General features: G+C 48.4%; 2 protein-coding genes across 2 annotated transcripts; one reads left to right on the top strand and one right to left on the bottom strand.

Moving 5' to 3' along the window:
* Positions 1-1,375: 1,375 nt before the first annotated feature.
* On the bottom strand, positions 1,376-2,726 carry LOC136474916 (uncharacterized). Its single transcript, XM_066472485.1, has one exon. The coding sequence runs from the start codon at positions 2,682-2,684 to the stop codon at positions 1,485-1,487; it is 1,200 nt and encodes a 399-aa protein (XP_066328582.1). The 5' UTR covers positions 2,685-2,726; the 3' UTR covers positions 1,376-1,484.
* Positions 2,727-3,308: 582 nt separating this feature from the next.
* Positions 3,309-16,952, top strand: LOC136478123 (presequence protease 1, chloroplastic/mitochondrial-like). The gene is made up of 19 exons (XM_066476453.1): positions 3,309-3,742; positions 4,459-4,639; positions 4,814-4,988; positions 5,078-5,210; positions 5,310-5,380; positions 5,985-6,068; positions 6,399-6,489; positions 6,632-7,152; positions 7,241-7,405; positions 7,498-7,716; positions 8,430-8,557; positions 8,653-8,842; positions 9,011-9,094; positions 9,175-9,272; positions 9,577-9,841; positions 9,948-10,110; positions 10,281-10,461; positions 16,289-16,360; positions 16,464-16,952. Exons 1-19 carry the CDS (start codon positions 3,451-3,453, stop codon positions 16,603-16,605), a joined length of 3,255 nt encoding a protein of 1,084 aa, XP_066332550.1. The 5' UTR covers positions 3,309-3,450; the 3' UTR covers positions 16,606-16,952.
* Positions 16,953-17,836: the final 884 nt, after the last annotated feature.

Here is a 17,836-nt window from a genome sequence, read left to right as displayed (position 1 = left end):
ATATGGGAGCTCTATGTTGTAATGACTGATATTCAGAGAAATAAAGAATAAACTTCCTATCTTTTATGTCTATATGTTCTATTTTTATCTACTATGTTGATCATGAGAGACGGAGAGAAAAAGATTCTAATGGCAACATGTTTTATAACAAGCACTGCTTGTCGTCCAAAACATACGTGCCTTCTTGTGAGTCGTGACCCGCAACGTTGCATCGTGCAAGATTCATCCCAACCAAATCGTCCAAACCCTCATGTGTATGTACGTGCTGCGCCGACTTGTTCAAGAAGATGCATTGCACGTTTCACTAAAAAAAGGGGCGCGGTGGTTGCCCGGGCAGGGAAACATCTGTTCGTGGCTTGGATTGGGGTGACATCGGCACGTTGTGTTTGACCCGGGCGAGAGGAATGGAATGTCAGGGCAGGCAGTCAAATAATTCTGCGAATGTAATCCGATTCAGGTGGTCACACTGCCGCATCATTAGCGGTTAAGACGTGTGATCTGTGTCTGTGAAGTGATCTGCATGTTAATTATCTGTGTGGTGATGCAGACGTGCACAGGTTCAGAACATGACCAGCACTTTCCTCAACAAGTCTCGTATGGCTTATTGTGGTCGGCTTGAAGATAATTGCCGTACACGTAGGATGACCAAAGATCACAACATGATTTATCAGCGAATAGCACTAACGATCAAATTGACTTTACAGCGATGTTTACACCTAATGAAAGTTACGTGTGTGTGTATAGTTAACAGATTAGGGCAGGTTTAGTTTCCAAAAAAATTTGTGCAGTACCTATCACATCGAATCTTGCGGCACATGCATGGAGTACTAAATGTAGACAAAAAAAAAAAAAACTAATTGCACAGTTGGGTGAGAAATCGCGAGACGAAACTTTCAAACCTAATTAGTTTATAATTAGACACTAATTGCTAAATACAAACGAAAGTGCTACAGTAGCCAAAATTCAAAAAACTTTGCATGTAAACGCGCCCTTAGATCCCTGATTCATTGCACGACGACACAAAATTGCTCGACTACTGTCGGTAAGAACAACCGGTTGGCATGTCAGCGTGTTCAAACCACGTCGTCAATCGAGTCACCTGACAACAATTATGTCGTGGAGTGGCGGACGGGGCCACCATTACCGACGAGCTCACCTCCGCCCGGTGATTTCTGCACCAGGCTTGCTCACAGCTCTCGCTGCAGGAAGACACCGGACACGGACTGCCGGACTCAGCAGGGGCCGGCGCTGGTTTTCTCCATAAAATGAAGCACGTCTCAAGCAATCCAAGTGATAGTTGTAGTAGTATTGCATAATCTCTTCTATCATTGTCGTTTAATAATACATCCCGGTAGAGAGTAAACCGAAGCCCAAACAGAACACTGAAAAAAAACTAACCGAATTGTACACGGTACACTGGGTAGCAAATGGCGCAATGCCACAACGAATAATGGTTATCGTTGTTCCAAGAAACGTTTACCCTTTCACGTCGCCGACCTGGCGGCGCCGCGGCCGCCGAGGTGCTCCAGGTGGCCGTGGAACCCTTTGGCCAGCCGGTGAAGGCCCGGGTGCAGCCGGACGCAACCCATTAGGTTCTGCCGCTGCGGCATCGGCATGCCGCCCTCTGCTGCCGCCGCCTTCTTGTTCTTGCCGGCCGAGGCGTGGCCATCGGCAGCCGAGGGTCCTGCGCTCGCCGCCTTCACCGGCTGTTGCACTTGCACCGGTGCGTACTTGAATACCGGGTCCTTGCTAATGTTGCCGGCGGTCCGGCCTTTGGTTGCCCTCCGGAAGAGGAGCAGGTCTCTGAGCCGCCACTTCTTCCTGCCGCCGCCATTACTGGTGGCCGGAGGAGTGGAGGGCGGGGGCGTGGCAGCGTCGGGATCCATGGGAGAAGAGGCTGAGTCGACGCCGCCCGCGTCGTGTTTGGCGCCGGCGCCAGGAGGGGAGGGGGCATTGGCCGCCTTGGCCAGCGCGGCGGCGAACGGGTCGAAGTTGGCATTGGCACTGCCAGGCCCTGTCAGGCGGGCCCGGAGCCGGGGAGACCACATCACGGACCTCGCCGATCGTGGCGAGGACCCCACACTTCCGCTTTCGAGTAAACGCGGCGGAGGCTTCAGAGGTCGGATCTTGCCCTCGTCGAAGAGCTCGTCCGCCGTCGTCAGTTCTTGCGCCTGCGCGGAGGCCTTGTCGAGGAGGACGCCGAAGTCGAAGTCCGCGTCGTCCATCTCGCCCGCTTCCACAGTCGTCGCGGCCACGCTGGCGAACTCGGCCTTCGGCTTCCCTGGCTTCTCTTCCCAGTCGAATGGCACGGTGGAGGTGACCATTGGCTTAGACATAGAGTAAGACACGCGGGGCTGGAAACCCACGTCGTCGTCGTCGTCCTTTTCGCCGCCGCCGTTGACGCTGTCGAACTGCGCGTATATGGCGGCGGCCCGCGCCGGGCTGGTGGGAGCGCTGGTGAAGTGCTGGAAGAGGTCGAAGGGGTCGGCGCCGGGAGGGAGTTGCTCGAACGGGTTGGGCGACGGGGGCGCCGTCACCGCCGTGGTGGCCAGGAAGGGGTTGCCCGCCGCCACGTCGTCGGTGGAGGCGAACGGGTTCATGATCGCGGACTTTGGGGTGTAGGCGCCGGCGGCCGCGTTGTCGAGCAGGAACTCCTGCGTTGGCCGCGGTGACATGATCTCCATCGCGTTGGGTATGGTCTACGGAGATGCACGTCGCGGCGAGGAGCGAGGAGGTTTTGAGGCGGAAAAGAAAGGCGCAAGAGGTGGATACAAACGTGGCGTAGACTAATGTAAACGAGCAAGTGTTGCCTTCTTGGGTTGGGGGGTTCCACCTCATAGCAAATTTATGCGGTTTCAGTTAAACAGGCGGAAGGGCATTTGCCTGCCCATGGGCCTACACTATGGATTTGGCGGTGTACCGAGGCTGGAAGGCCCAACTTGAGTTTTATTTTTTTTAGAAAAAATATGCTTCGAAGAGAGCCAAAATTGTAGCCATGCCAATGAAATGAAATAAAAATAAAAATGGTAATTGGAATTCTATAAAAGGTCCTTTTATTCGGAAAAAGGTACAGTAGAATTCAAAACACCGAAGACAAACTTGCAAAACTCTACGTCCCTTCAATGTCCACGCTGAAGACACGTCCAAAAGACGCCAAAATTCCCAAACACTTTGCGTGTACCACAATTCACACCAACTCACCATCAGCCAAACGAAATTCCATAGATCAATCCCAGCCATAAAAAAATCCACCAGAAAAAAACTCAAGATTTTTCTCCTCTCCTCGTCAGCTTCTTTAAGCCCAAGCAAAAACCTCGCCACCGGGACAGCCCAGGAAACGAACCGAAAGCCTAATCGCAGTCCCACTCCCAGCAACAACCTACGCCGCCCGTAACTCCAATCCAGAACTCCAGAGTCCAGAGGCAGACCGGCAAGCTGGACACCGGCGGCATGGAGCGGGTGGCGTTGCTCCGCACTTCAGGCCGCCGCCTCCTACACCGCTGCCGCAGGGGCAGGTCCGTCGTCGTGCCCGCCGCCGCGGCCTCATCCTTGGCACGCCGGGCGTCCTCGTTCTCACTCCCGGCGCGCGGCTACTCGGCTCTGCCCCGCGGCGGCGCGCGATTCCTGGCCGCGGCGGCGCCGCTGCACTGCTCCGGCCGATACTGGCCGGTCGCTGCGCCCCAGCTCGCGCGGAGGCTGTCCGCCCCCGCTGTATCTACCTCGCCCTCTCCTGTGCCCTATGGTGAGAACAGAACTGCTTCTGTTTGGAACGATCTGTAGCGGAACAAGGGGTTGTGAGGTGTGCTATTTTACTTGCAATTGCCGAAGCAAAAGGAGGCAATGTGTTGAATCGCTGCGAACTGTATAGTTGGTTTGGAATGAAAATGATGGCTAGTGTATGGTGGGGTTTCCCTTTGTGTACTGTTTTAGGTCTCATGATTGATTCTTCATTTCTTTGGCACATAAATCATGCATTTGCCCTGTGATTTTTGCTCATAGTGTTGACATGAGGCTGCTGGAGCTGATAGGGCACCACCAATGGAGGCTAACACTCTTAGTGGTTCTAGTACGAATAAAGTGATCCACATAGACTAGGAAATGTTGAGACTACTATTTACACAATGCAAACTATCACTACTTGTGGTTTGCAAAGAAACTTTTCCTTTGATCATGCTTACCTTTATTTCCTCTCCCTCTTCTTTTTTAGCATGGACCACCTTCTCTCTCCCCAAGCATACGTAGCTTTTGCAAGCCACTATGACAAGTGCAGAGCACATACTTTTTTTATCCGATCCTACATGGCTCTTGGGGCTACTAGTAAAAAAGCAGCGTTGGGGAAGGCCAATTTATATGCTACTTGAAAAGAAGCCATCATTCAGCCTGCATCCTTTTGTTATTTGAAAAAATTAAGGCCATATGTTCATCAAATGTGTGATCTCTTTCTTCTGACATAAGCAGATACAGATGACGTACATGAGTATGCCGCAAAGCTTGGATTTGAAAAGGTCTCTGAACAGACTATAGATGAGTGCAAATCAACTGCTGTTCTTTACAAGCACAAGAAGACGGGGGCTGAAGTGATGTCTGTGTCAAATGATGATGAGAATAAAGTGTTTGGCATTGTTTTCCGTACCCCTCCGTAAGTGCAGTTAATCCTTGCTTCTTTGTTTTGTCTATGGTAAATTAGTATTCCGATGTTCATTACACATAGGATTTGCTGTACAAAAAAATGAGGAGGCACATATAGTGAAAGAATGAATCATCGCATGTAAGCTTATTTTCGTGTTTTAAAGAAGATTATTTTTGTGACCAGGAAAAATTCGACTGGCATACCCCACATCCTTGAACATAGTGTTCTCTGTGGATCAAGAAAATACCCTTTAAAAGAACCATTTGTGGAGCTCCTAAAGGGTAGTCTGCATACATTCCTGAATGCATTCACATATCCAGATCGGACATGTTATCCGGTTGCATCAACAAACACTAAGGTAAGACCTAATGACCACAAATGTGCTTGCATCATTTGTTCAGCAACTCTTTGTTTAACATTATCATCGTACACTTGGTTGCTTTCCAGGATTTTTACAACTTGGTAGACGTATACCTTGATGCAGTCTTTTTCCCTAAATGTGTTGACGACTTCCAAACATTTCAACAAGAAGGTTGGCACTATGAGCTTGACAACCCTGAAGAAGAGATAACATACAAAGGTTTGTTTGCTCAATCTAACTTAATAGAGCAAGCAAATTTACATGTGATATTACTTGTCATTCAAAATGCATTCGAATATAAACCTTTAACAATTTTAGGTGTCGTCTTCAATGAGATGAAAGGAGTTTACTCTCAACCTGATAACATAATGGGACGTGTATCCCAACAGGTAAATTAGTGTTCTGTTTCAGGTGTTAAATTTCTTGGCATCTTGTTCGATTTTACTAGCCTTTAGGAGAATGCAATGCGATTGCATATCTTATTATCCTTTACACGATATTGCCCTGATATCTCCTTGTCAAAGGGCATAACATGATCAGGCCCTTCTACTACCTTAATCTATTGCTGAGATTGAACTTTGATGGTTTGACCATATAATTAGTTGAATTTTGGTTAGTTTATGTACTATCATTACCAGATGAGACCAGGTCCAGGCCTATAGGTTGGTATATTGCTCTTTTTTTCTGATGAGTTGCTTGACTAAGCATTACAATGAACCTGGGTCCAGAGATGTTGCATTTCACCTGTATTCATTCTGCTTTCTTGTTTAAAGTTTATACTAGTTTTATTCTAAGCTTTAGTACAGTAGGTTGCAGTAACTTTATTAGTATATGCTTCCTTGATAGATTCTTTTCCATTTTATCTGTTTGTGCTAATAGACCTGGGTGCTTCTTTTTTTCTGTTCGTAGGCATTTTTTATGGCCTCTCTTTTCATGATCTTATTTTTCCAGTTGTTACAAGTACAAGGACTAACTTTTCAGAACATTCTGCAGGCACTTTCCCCTGATAACACATATGGTGTTGATAGTGGTGGGGACCCAAATGAAATCCCAAAGCTTACTTTTGAAGAATTCAAGGTTTGTTATCAATCTAAATCCAAATTTTGGATCCTCACTTATTGGTACTTACCATGTCATTTGCTTGTATATACTTTGTACCAGCAATGCAGTGCTTCATGATGTAGTTTCCTTTGAGCTGTTAGCTATTGCTTGGGCCCTTTACTCTTTAGAGTTAATTTTAATAATTGGTGGTTTTCATTGTGATGTATAAAAAAACAAGTGCTAGATCACCTCACCAGATTTCATTCTAGCACCAACAAAAATTATCTTTATCTTTTGGAGTATCACTAAGCTAATATTGGTTGCTTAGTTAGCTGTTAATTACTTGTATGTCTTGCTCGTCTGCAGGAGTTCCATAGTAAGTATTATCATCCAAGCAATGCTAGGATCTGGTTCTATGGTGATGATGACCCAAAAGAGCGTCTACGCGTTCTAAGTGGTAAGTTGCAAATCTAAAAGCAAATACTGATTGTACTCGCATGGCTGCTGTTTTTTTAACCACCTTTTTCATGATCCTCCAAGTTTCCTGTTTCTTATCCCTTGTAAAATGTCTATCCTTTTCTTTCCCCTTTCTTCTGTAGAATACCTTGACCAGTTTGAAGCCAGCCCTGCTCCTAATGAATCAAAGGTTTGGCCACAGAGGCTATTCAAAGAACCTGTGAGGATCATAGAGAAGTATCCTGCTGGTCAAGAAGGTGATTTGACAAAGAAATATATGGTGTGCATCAATTGGCTTTTGTCAGAGGAGCCATTAGATGTAGAAACTGAGCTTGCACTTGGTTTCCTGGATCATCTATTGCTGGGGACTCCAGCTTCACCACTTAGAAGGATTCTTCTTGAAAGTGGTCTAGGAGAAGCTATTGTGGGAGGTGGTGTTGAGGATGAGCTCCTTCAACCACAATTTAGCATAGGCCTGAAAGGTGTATCAGAGGATAATATTCAAAAAGTTGAAGAGTTGGTTATGCAAACTTTGAAGAATTTGGCAGAGGAAGGATTTGCAACAGAAGCGGTGGAGGCTTCCATGAACACGATCGAATTTTCTCTTAGGGAGAACAACACAGGGTCATTCCCTCGAGGCTTGTCACTGATGCTTCGTTCAATTGTATGAATAACTATCTCATGATTTTCATTTTAAGAAAATCCATATGTTTGAAGATATTCATGTACTGTCTTCACAAAAAAAAATGCAGGGGAAATGGATATATGATATGGACCCTTTTGAGCCTCTAAAATATGAACAGCCACTGCAGCAATTAAAAGCACGAATTGCAGAGGAGGGATCAAAAGCTGTGTTCTCACCGCTCATTGAGAAATTTATTTTGAAGAATTCACATCGTGTCACAGTTGAAATGCAGGTCAGTAGAGAACTTCTCCCTTCATATTGTGTACACCGAACTAGCTTTTTTATGGCTCAGATATACTTCAAATTTAAACCTTCAATGTGCAGCCTGATCCAGAGAAAGCATCACGTGATGAAGCAGCTGAGAAAGAAATCCTAAAACAAGTGAAAGCTAGCATGACTCAGGAAGATCTTGCGGAGTTGGCACGTGCTACAAAGGAGCTAAAGGAAAAACAAGAAACACCAGATCCTCCAGAAGCTCTCAAGGCTGTTCCTAGTCTGTCATTGCAAGATATCCCAAAAAAGCCTACTCATGTACCAATTGAGGTAGTTCTTTGGCTCGCAATTGTGACATATTTGGCCAATGTTCTGCATTTTTTTTATAAAAAAAATAAATAAATCATGAAATCTAGCCTAGTGTTCTATTTGAATTGTTCCTAGTTCTTAGTTTTCCAAGTAGTTTATGAAGAAATCAGCAGTCTGCCCAGCTTAGTGCTAAGCTAAATATAAACTTGTTATGAAAAATCTAGCCTTGATGGGAGTTACATGTATTGGGCTGCTGGCCAGAAGTTATTACTACAACTTGGTAACGAGGAAAATTATTTAGAAGCCAATATGTGTTTGATGTAGATTTTTCAGATTCCCTATTTTCTGAAACTTTCACCTAAATAAAGAGTTAATGTGACATTGGTGAACTTAAAAGTCTTTTTAGCGGATAGCACAAAATTTCTAAGACAATCTAACTTCTGTGTACCATATGCCTCCTTACCCTGCACAGTAAGAAATTCTGTGCCACTTATTGGTGCAGGCTGAATGCTTCTCTATCTATCAGCAAAAGTTACCAATCGAGTATATCATAAATATTTTTCTCAGGATATGTATTGGGCAGTTGATAATCTTCGAATTATAAACTTTTAAAATTTTAAGATAATGAGTAGTGTTACCTTTCTTTTCCTGGGTAGGTTATATTTCTTTATCTTCTTCATTTTGCTGTTTTATATGTAGACTACAAATTGATGGTAAATGACAAACACATGTAGGTTGGAGAGATAAACGGTGTCAAGGTTTTGCAACATGATCTCTTCACCAATGATGTCGTCTACTCTGAGGTTGTATTTGATATGGGTTCAATGAAGAAAGAACATCTGCAATTGTTGCCATTGTTCTGGTGAGCTGGTTGACTGATGCACTGCTGTTGATCTATCATGAAGATATTCCTGCATATTATATGGCTTTTGAACTAATTATGAGCATGTGTACCAGCCAATCCTTACTGGAGATGGGCACAAAAGACATGGACTTTGTGCAACTTAATCAATTAATTGGTAGAAAAACTGGAGGCATATCAGTTTACCCATTCACGTCATCGGTTAGGGGAAAAGAAGATCCTCTTACTCGCATCATCGTTCGGGGAAAGGCAATGGCGCCACGAGTAGAAGATTTGTTTAATCTGGTATGTGTTTGATAATGTTGTATGTGGACCATATTGGCAAAGGGAATGCCAGGTGTAGAAGACATGCTTGCTGGTTAATTTGTTGACTTGCATGAGAACTGATCTTGTCAGACAATTGCTGCTATCATATTTACATAATGAAAATAAATGACTTTTCTGTTATTTCAGATGTACATCATTCTTCAAGATGTTCAATTCACAGAACAGCAGAGGTTCAAGCAGTTTGTTTCTCAAAGTAAAGCAAGAATGGAGGTAATAAACTGGCATCTTTGTGCTATATAATGTCATAAGCATGGTTTTGATCTGGTTATTTAATACTTTGTCCAATACAGAATCGATTGAGGGGCAGTGGCCATGGCATAGCAGCTGCTAGAATGGATGCTAAGTTAAATGCAGCTGGATGGATTTCTGAACAAATGGGTGGTGTTAGGTAAGATTCTTTGTGTTATATGCACATATGTGGATTGTCAGGTCGGCTGGTTCCCAGAATGGAATTTATCATTACCACCCTGTATGCATATACCCGGAGTGCTCTGTGCTAGACTACTGTAGCTTACATCTATGATTTAGTTTCTTGGTTTATTCTTCTTTTTTCTTTCTTTTGTGTGATGGATTTTGCTTTCAGTGCTTTGAGAAGCCATTTATAAGAAGTGCAGTTGTCTTCAAGTAGCCATAATTCTTATCAACATGCTGCCATGTGAGATATTCGTTTATCTATATGTTGCTGTTGGCAGTTATCTTGAGTATCTGCGGGACCTGGAAACTAAGATTGATCAAGACTGGGTCAGCATATCATCTTCACTCGAGGAAATGAGAAAATCACTCTTTTCCAAGAATGGTTGCTTGATCAACCTAACAAGTGACTGGAAAAATCTTGAAAAATCAAGCCAACATATTGCCAAATTTCTTGATTCACTCCCAAGTAGCCCATCCCTTGGAAGTGATCCATGGCTTTCTCGGCTACCTTCTGTGAATGAAGCCATTGTTGTCCCAACTCAGGTAATGGCTAGTTGTCTGAATGCTTTCAGCAATCACGGAGAGATTATTACTCATTGGCAATTTGGCATATTGAAAATTTTCAATATCATTTTATCCGTTGTTGAAGGTTAATTATGTTGGAAAAGCTGGAAACCTTTACCAAAGTGGATACCAGCTCAATGGAAGCGCCTATGTCATCTCAAAGCACATAAGCAATACATGGCTATGGGATCGTGTTCGAGTTAGCGGTGGTGCATATGGAGGATTTTGTGATTTTGACACCCATTCAGGTTCTATTCTAGCTCTGTTTGATGATTTGTTATTTCAACATTTTCTATATAACTAGTAAAACAATAAGAAAAATGTTCCGTTGCCCATTCATATTTATTATTATAGTTATGTGTTACGCTTTCTGCATGGTAACTATTCACACAGTGCTAAATATTGTTTACTGTTTCAGGAGTGTTCTCATATTTATCATATCGTGATCCAAACTTACTGAAAACACTAGAGGTCTATGACGAGACAGCAAGATTCCTCAGAGAGCTAGAAATGGATGATGATGCACTCACAAAAGCTATTATTGGAACCATAGGCGATGTTGACGCCTACCAGCTACCAGATGCTAAAGGTTACAGCAGGTATGCAAGCCTCTATTTATGATGCATACTCTTGTCCAGCACAAATCAACCAACAATTGATGATACAAATTAACCAACAATTGATGATACCAATTAACCAACAATTGATGATATGCCTTATCATTGGTGGTTTTGATCGAAACTGTCAGTAGTTAGCCTAGTGTTCTTGTTTTTCATGTTACCTGCTATAGATATTTACTATTCACTGTAATGTGTTTCCTTGGCAACCAAGTTGATCATGGTGCCTTGGCAACCAAGTAGGAATCATAGCATCTGCTTTATGCAGTTAGAATATGCTAAGGAGTAGGTACACCACTTGCCTATATATGCAGTGGTTAGCATCTTTGTATCTCTAAGTCATTTTTGCAATACAATCCAAGCGGCCTGTTGGCCAAGCTGCCCTCTGGCAGCCAACAATTGGTATCTAGAGCCGGTTGAGAGATAGGGAATAGTATGGCCACCTCCGCAGAGAGAGCAGCAGCAGCAGCCGCCGCCGCCGAGCACCGGGCGCAGCGTCTGGCCGCGGCAGAGGCCGCAGCCGCGCAGGCGCAGCAGGCCGCGGAGGCCGCAGCAGCAGCAGCTCGGAACGCAGCCGCCACGGCCGCGGCTCTGCGTCGAGAGTTGGTGGAGGAGGATCCGCAGCGTGATCGCCGCCCGTTTCCGCGGAGGAGTCCGGAGCGCGAGCGCAGGCAGACGCGGTCGCCCGATCGGGATCAGGATCGCCGCCGCGGACGGGCCAGGGGCCGCTCGCCGGTGATCCAGACCGTGTACAAGGACTCTGGCGCAAGTTCCACCTGGCCGATGCTCAACAAGACAAATTACCATGAGTGGGCCTCGATCATGAAGCTGAAGCTCCAGGCGCGGCAACTCTGGGATGCGATCGAGTACCAGGACCTGCCATACCATGAGGACAGGCGCACGGTGGAGGCGATCATCGCCGCCGTGCCACAGGAGATGCAGATGCCGCTGTCCGAGAAGGGATCGGCCAAGGAGGCCTGGGACTCCATCGCCGCCGCGCGGATCGGAGTCGATCGAGTGCGCCGCGCCACGCTCCAGCGACTCCGCAGCGACTGGGAGAAGCTCGCCTTTCGTCCAGGAGAGCAGATCGAGGACTTCACCCTTCGCTTGATGGCCCTGAAGCAGCAGCTTCTTCTCCACGGCGACAACGACATCGATGAAGAGCGCGCGGTGGAGAGACTCCTGCGCGCCGTGCCGCCAAAGTACGCTCAGCTCCGGATCGCCATCGAGACGCTTCTGGACTTCCAGGACCTCACCATCGAGGAGGTGTCTGGACGCTTGAAGACGGTAGACGACATGGAGGCGTTGGACGCGGAACCGGCCGCCATCGGTGGACTGCTGCTGACAAGGGAGCAGTGGCGTGCCAAGGAGAAGGAGGAGGCTGCCGATTCCGCGTCGGGCAAGGAACCACGACGTCGTCCACGCGGCGGCAAGAAGCAGCGCGGGAAGGGAAATCGCGGTGGCGACGATCGCGGGGTAAACGACGACACCTGCCTCAACTGTGGTGATCGCGGCCACTGGGCGCGCGACTGCCGCCAGCCGCGCCGTGGTGGTGGTGACCGCGGTGGCGGCGGTGGCAACCAACGCGGAGGAGGCAACCGTGTTGGAGGTGATCGAGGTGGAAGGCGCGGTGGAGGGCGTGGCGGTGCTGCTCACGTCGCAGAAGCAGAGGACGATGATGGTGCTCTGTTTTTCGCCCACGGCTTCCTCAAGCTTGACGAGAAGGACGAAGCCGTCTGCTCCAAGGCCACGGTCTCCCTCGACATCAACGAGCCGCGCGCGCGTGTCTTCCTCAACACCAGCGCCAACGAGGAGGCGCTCGACGGATGGTACCTCGACAGCGGGGCCACGCATCACATGACCGGCCGCCGGGAGCTCTTCGCCGAGCTCGACACCACGGCGCGCGGCACGGTGCGTTTCGGCGACTCGTCTCGAGTGGAAATCAAGGGGACCGGCTCCATCGTCTTCCAGGCCAAAAACGGAGATCAGCGCGTCCTCCACGGCGTCTTCTACATCCCAGCGCTCCGGAACTCGATCATGAGTTTGGGGCAGCTCGACGAAGGAGGCTCCAGGGTGGAGATTGATCATGGAGTGCTCCGCATCTGGGACCGGCGTAGTCGTCTTCTCGCCAAGGTACATCGCGGGCCCAGTCGGCTGTACGTCCTGCACTTGGAGGCCGCGCGGCCGGTATGTCTTGCCGCTACGAAAGAGGACGAGTCATGGAGGTGGCATGAGCGCTACGGGCATCTCAGCTTCGAGGCGCTGCACCAGCTCGGCAAGAAGGAGATGGTGAGGGGGATGCCGGTGATCAAGCATGCGGAGCAAGTCTGCGACACCTGCGTCACTACCAAGCTCCGCCGCAAGCCATTTCCGCAGCAGGCGCAGTACCGCGCGCAGGCGCCCTTGGACCTCGTCCACGGCGACCTATGTGGGCCGGTGACGCCGGCGACGCCAGGAGGGCGCCGCTACTTCTTGCTGATGGTGGACGACGCCACCCGCTTCATGTGGGCGGTGCTTCTGCCGACCAAGGATGCTGCTGCGGATGCCGTGAAGCGGGTGAAGGCCGAAGCAGAGAAGGAGACCGGCCGTGAGCTCAAGGTACTGCGGACCGACAATGGAGGAGAGTTCACCGTCGGCGAGCTGGCGCAGTACTTCGCCGCCGAAGGAGTCAAGCGGCACTACTCTGCACCACACTCACCGCAGCAGAACGGTGTTGTGGAACGGCGCAATCAGACGGTCGTGGCGACCGCGCGCGCGCTTCTGAAGCAGAGGTCCATGCCGGCCAAATTCTGGGGGGAGGCGGTAATGACGGCGGTGCATCTGCTCAACCGCGCGCTGACAAGAAGCTTGCAAGGCAAGACCCCCCATGAAGCCTGGCACGGACGAGCACCGGCGGTGAGCTACCTGCGTACATTCGGCTGCGTCGCCTACACAAGGGAGCTCGGGCACCTGCGCAAGCTCGACGACCGCGGCAAGGCTGGGGTCTTCATCGGCTACGCCGAGGGCGCCAAGGCCTATCGGGTCCTCGATCCGGCGACGGGACGCGTGAAGGTGAGCCGCGACGTGGTGTTTGATGAAGGGCGCGGCTGGGATTGGTCCAATTCGGCCGCCGGGACGTCTGCTTCCGCCTCCAGTGACTTCGACATCGAGTTCTGGGGAGTTGACACAGACGGAGCTCCGCCGCACACGCCGTCACCAGCTCCAGGGGAGCATGATCCACAAGCTTCCTCTGCTTCACCGGCTTCCTCTGCTTCACCAGCAGCAGAAACCGAGCAGGCGGACCCAGTTGAGTTCGCGTCACCGCTCGAGGACGACGACGATCGCCTTGATGCCTCCTACGGTGGCGAGCAGCTGCGGTACCGTACCATGCCCAACATCATCGGGGACGCACCCACACCGCTGCCGGCTTCACGTCTCTTCGCCGAGCTTCATCTCACGCACGCCGGCGAGCCGGCCAACTTCACGGAGGCTGAAGGCGATCCTGCCTGGCAGGCCGCCATGGAGCAGGAGATCAAGGCAGTTGAGCAGAACTGCACTTGGGAACTTGTGGAGCTTCCTCCCGGTCATCGGCCCATCACTCTGAAGTGGGTCTACAAGCTCAAGAAGGACGAGCGGGGCGCGGTGACCAAGTACAAGGCGCGTTTGGTGGCGCGGGGCTTCGTCCAGCAGGAAGGGATCGACTTCGACGACGCGTTTGCTCCCGTGGCGCGCATGGAATCCGTCCGAGTTCTCCTCGCGCTGGCAGCCCAAGAAGGATGGCGCGTCCACCACATGGACGTCAAATCTGCTTTCCTCAACGGCGACCTCAAGGAGGAGGTGTATGTGAAGCAGCCGTCTGGCTTCACAGTCGCCGGGAAGGAGAAGATGGTGTACCGTCTGCGCAAGGCTCTGTATGGCCTACGGCAGGCTCCTCGAGCTTGGAACGCCAAGCTGGATGCCACCCTCAAGGAGATGGGTTTCCAGCAAAGCGACCATGAAGCTGCGATGTACAGGCGAGGAACAGGGGAGGAGCTGCTGCTGATCGGTGTCTATGTTGATGATTTGATCATCACCAGTGCCAGCACTCAAGCCATAGAAGGTTTCAAGGCTCAGATGAAGAAGGTCTTCGACATGAGCGACCTCGGCCTTCTGTCTTTCTACCTGGGAGTCGAAGTACATCAAGATTCAGCTGGGATCACTCTGAGGCAGACCCATTATGCCAAGAGGATCCTTGAGCTAGGAGGCATGGATGCCTGCAACCCTGCCCATACACCAATGGAGGAGCGGCTGAGGTTGAGCAGGCAGAGCACGGCTGAAGAAGTTGATCCTACCCAATACAGAAGATTGGTGGGTAGCCTGCGATACTTGGTCCACACAAGACCTGACTTAGCCTTCTCAGTTGGCTTTGTCAGTCGATTCATGGAGAGACCAACAGCAGAGCACCAAGCTGCCATCAAGCGCATCCTGAGATATGTGGCTGGTACTCTGGAATTCGGACTTCACTACACTAAAGCTCCAGGGAGAGCAAGGTTTGTTGGATACTGCGACAGTGACTTGGCTGGGGACATTGATACCAGCAAAAGCACTAGCGGCACTCTGTTCTTCCTGGGAAGCAATCTTGTATGCTGGCAGTCTGTGAAGCAGAAGGTGGTAGCTCTATCTAGTTGTGAAGCTGAGTACATTGCCACTACCACAGCTGCAAAACAAGCTATTTGGCTATCCAGGTTGCTAGCAGATCTCCTTGGAAGGAATGTGGAAGTGGTCGAACTGAAGGTTGACAGTAAGTCTGCACTTGCTCTAGCCAAGAATCCAGTCTTTCATGAGCGCAGTAAACACATCAGAATCAAGTACCATTTCATTAGAAACTGCTTGGAAGATGGAAGTATCAAGGCTGATCACATATCCACCACTAATCAGCTGGCTGACATTCTAACCAAGTCTCTTGGAAGATCAAAATTTGAAGAGATGAGGGGAAGAATTGGGCTCAAGCATATCACTTCCAAGGACCACAAGGCTAAAGGGGAGAATTGTCAGTAGTTAGCCTAGTGTTCTTGTTTTTCATGTTACCTGCTATAGATATTTACTATTCACTGTAATGTGTTTCCTTGGCAACCAAGTTGATCATGGTGCCTTGGCAACCAAGTAGGAATCATAGCATCTGCTTTATGCAGTTAGAATATGCTAAGGAGTAGGTACACCACTTGCCTATATATGCAGTGGTTAGCATCTTTGTATCTCTAAGTCATTTTTGCAATACAATCCAAGCGGCCTGTTGGCCAAGCTGCCCTCTGGCAGCCAACAGAAACATCTACTCTGATCAGAGCTGACAGTGATGTACTGTAAACTGGCATCTTGTCACTCGTAGGCCTGTTCATGGACAGTGCAGTAGGCCAAAGCTTTAAAATGATTATTAGAATAACTAAAGTTTAGTAAATTGGTAATTTGTTTTGGGGAAATGGGTCCTGCGGCTTGTGCGCCCTGATCGCTGAACACATCTTGCTGCTGGTTGTGATATTGGTTGGGTCGGAAGTTATCATCTTAGTAGATACAGCAACATTTGTTCTGATACATTTTGTTATAGATTGGCTGTTTTATGAAAATACGATGATCAAACATGCATGAACTAGTTCCATAGTCGCAAAGTTTTCTTAAGAAAGGTTTTCCCACTGCGGGGACCAGATTGTTTCCGGAACGGGAATGGCGTTCCCGGGACGAGGAACGTGGCACCGTACCACATTCCCAATGACGACTAGCTCTTTCTTTAGTGTGGGGTCATAGCACATAAATATTATGTAGCTGTGCTAAACATGCATGATGGCTTTTTTTTCAGCCTAATGAGATATTTGCTGGGCATCACGGATGAGGAACGCCAGCAAAGACGTGCAGAGATACTATCAACAAGGTAGGCAAATCCATGATCCAATCAGCATACCTTTTTATTTTCCAGCATATTGGATTGTCACACTGGATTTAAACTGTATTGCTTTTTTTTCTTCATGTGACAGTCCGAAGGATTTCAAGGAGTTTGCTGATGCTGTTGAAACCATCAAGGACAACGGGGTCGTGGTTGCCGTTGCGTCACCAGATGATGTTGAAGCTGCCAATAAGGAAAACCTGGTATTCCCTGAAGTAAAGAAGTGCCTGTGAGGTCCACCGCTCCTTAATAAGGATTTTAGTAGGGAGGTGTTTTTTCGACAGGCCTTCACCCGACACCAGTGAATGCCAAGTCTGACAATGTATGTAACATATTGCGAGAGCACCATCTCTACGATCATTGTTATAGCCGAATCTTGGCTTCTCTTTTCCCATGCAATTTTGGGAGTCAATAATTGGTTCAGAGGTAGGAGCGAAGCACATAGATGTATGCTAGATTGCTAGCGTCTTCCCATGTTAACTCCCCTCAGAGTTCAAAGTCGGATGTACACAATGATTCAGACAAAATAGAAACAGATGATGAGATTTCCACAAATTGTTCAGGATTTCCATATTGAATACACCCCGTGCAAGGATAACAGACTGTTTAGAAAACACTTTTTGGATTGGGTCACACTTTTCCAACGAATTTGCTAGTATCTATGTTTACTCTTGTCCTTGCGAAGCCGGACAAAGGATGATTTTTTTCGAGTCTATAATCATGTAAATGGAAATGCATCTTGTTATACATCTACAGTACTGTTATTTGATAAACTTGTCCAAACAGAGCATCTGGTTGATCATGAAGTGGCTTCCTGCTCTGCTGGTGGTGCGCTGTGCTGCTGAGCGGAGAAGCCATGGCCACGGCCACGGATCGCGCCTCCCACCGTCCCACGCTGCTCAGTACGCTACGTCTGCGACTGGCGGCCCTCGCTTTGTGTTGTGCACGCTGCTGAGAAGGGCGTCTTCAGCGGGAACGTGGGTGGATCGTCCTTTGCATCGCTATGTCTGAATTCTGATCATCCTTTGCATCACGTTGGGAAGGTAGGCGAACATGACCAGGGTTTTCCTAGCACATGCTACATAGGACAAACTGCCGAGATTGAGCTTTAACCCCTGTAAGTTAGCTGAACTTTGGTATATTTCTGCAATTCTGCTTGATACTGCTCTCCTTTTCCTGACGAGTTGCTTAAGGGATTGTCCACCCTGGATGTTTTCTGAAGAGATACATTAATAATGTTGGTTTTGATGTGGCAGTCTGAAGGATTTTAAGGAGTTTGCTCATGCGGTATGGTTGCCGTGTCCATGGTTTCTCTTTCACCATGCAACATTGGGGGCAAGAACTGTGTGTGGCCAGCTAAGCAGAGTGTCACTGTATGCAAGATTGCTACCGATGCTGTGTTCCCCTTGTAGATTCAGTGCTCAGACGATTCATGTAATTCTGACAGAATATACTGAAGAGATG

The sequence above is a fragment of the Miscanthus floridulus genome, chromosome 8 (assembly GCF_019320115.1).
Source record: "Miscanthus floridulus cultivar M001 chromosome 8, ASM1932011v1, whole genome shotgun sequence".
NCBI lineage: Eukaryota > Viridiplantae > Streptophyta > Magnoliopsida > Poales > Poaceae > Miscanthus > Miscanthus floridulus.
This window is presented reverse-complemented; position numbering and strand designations above follow the sequence as displayed.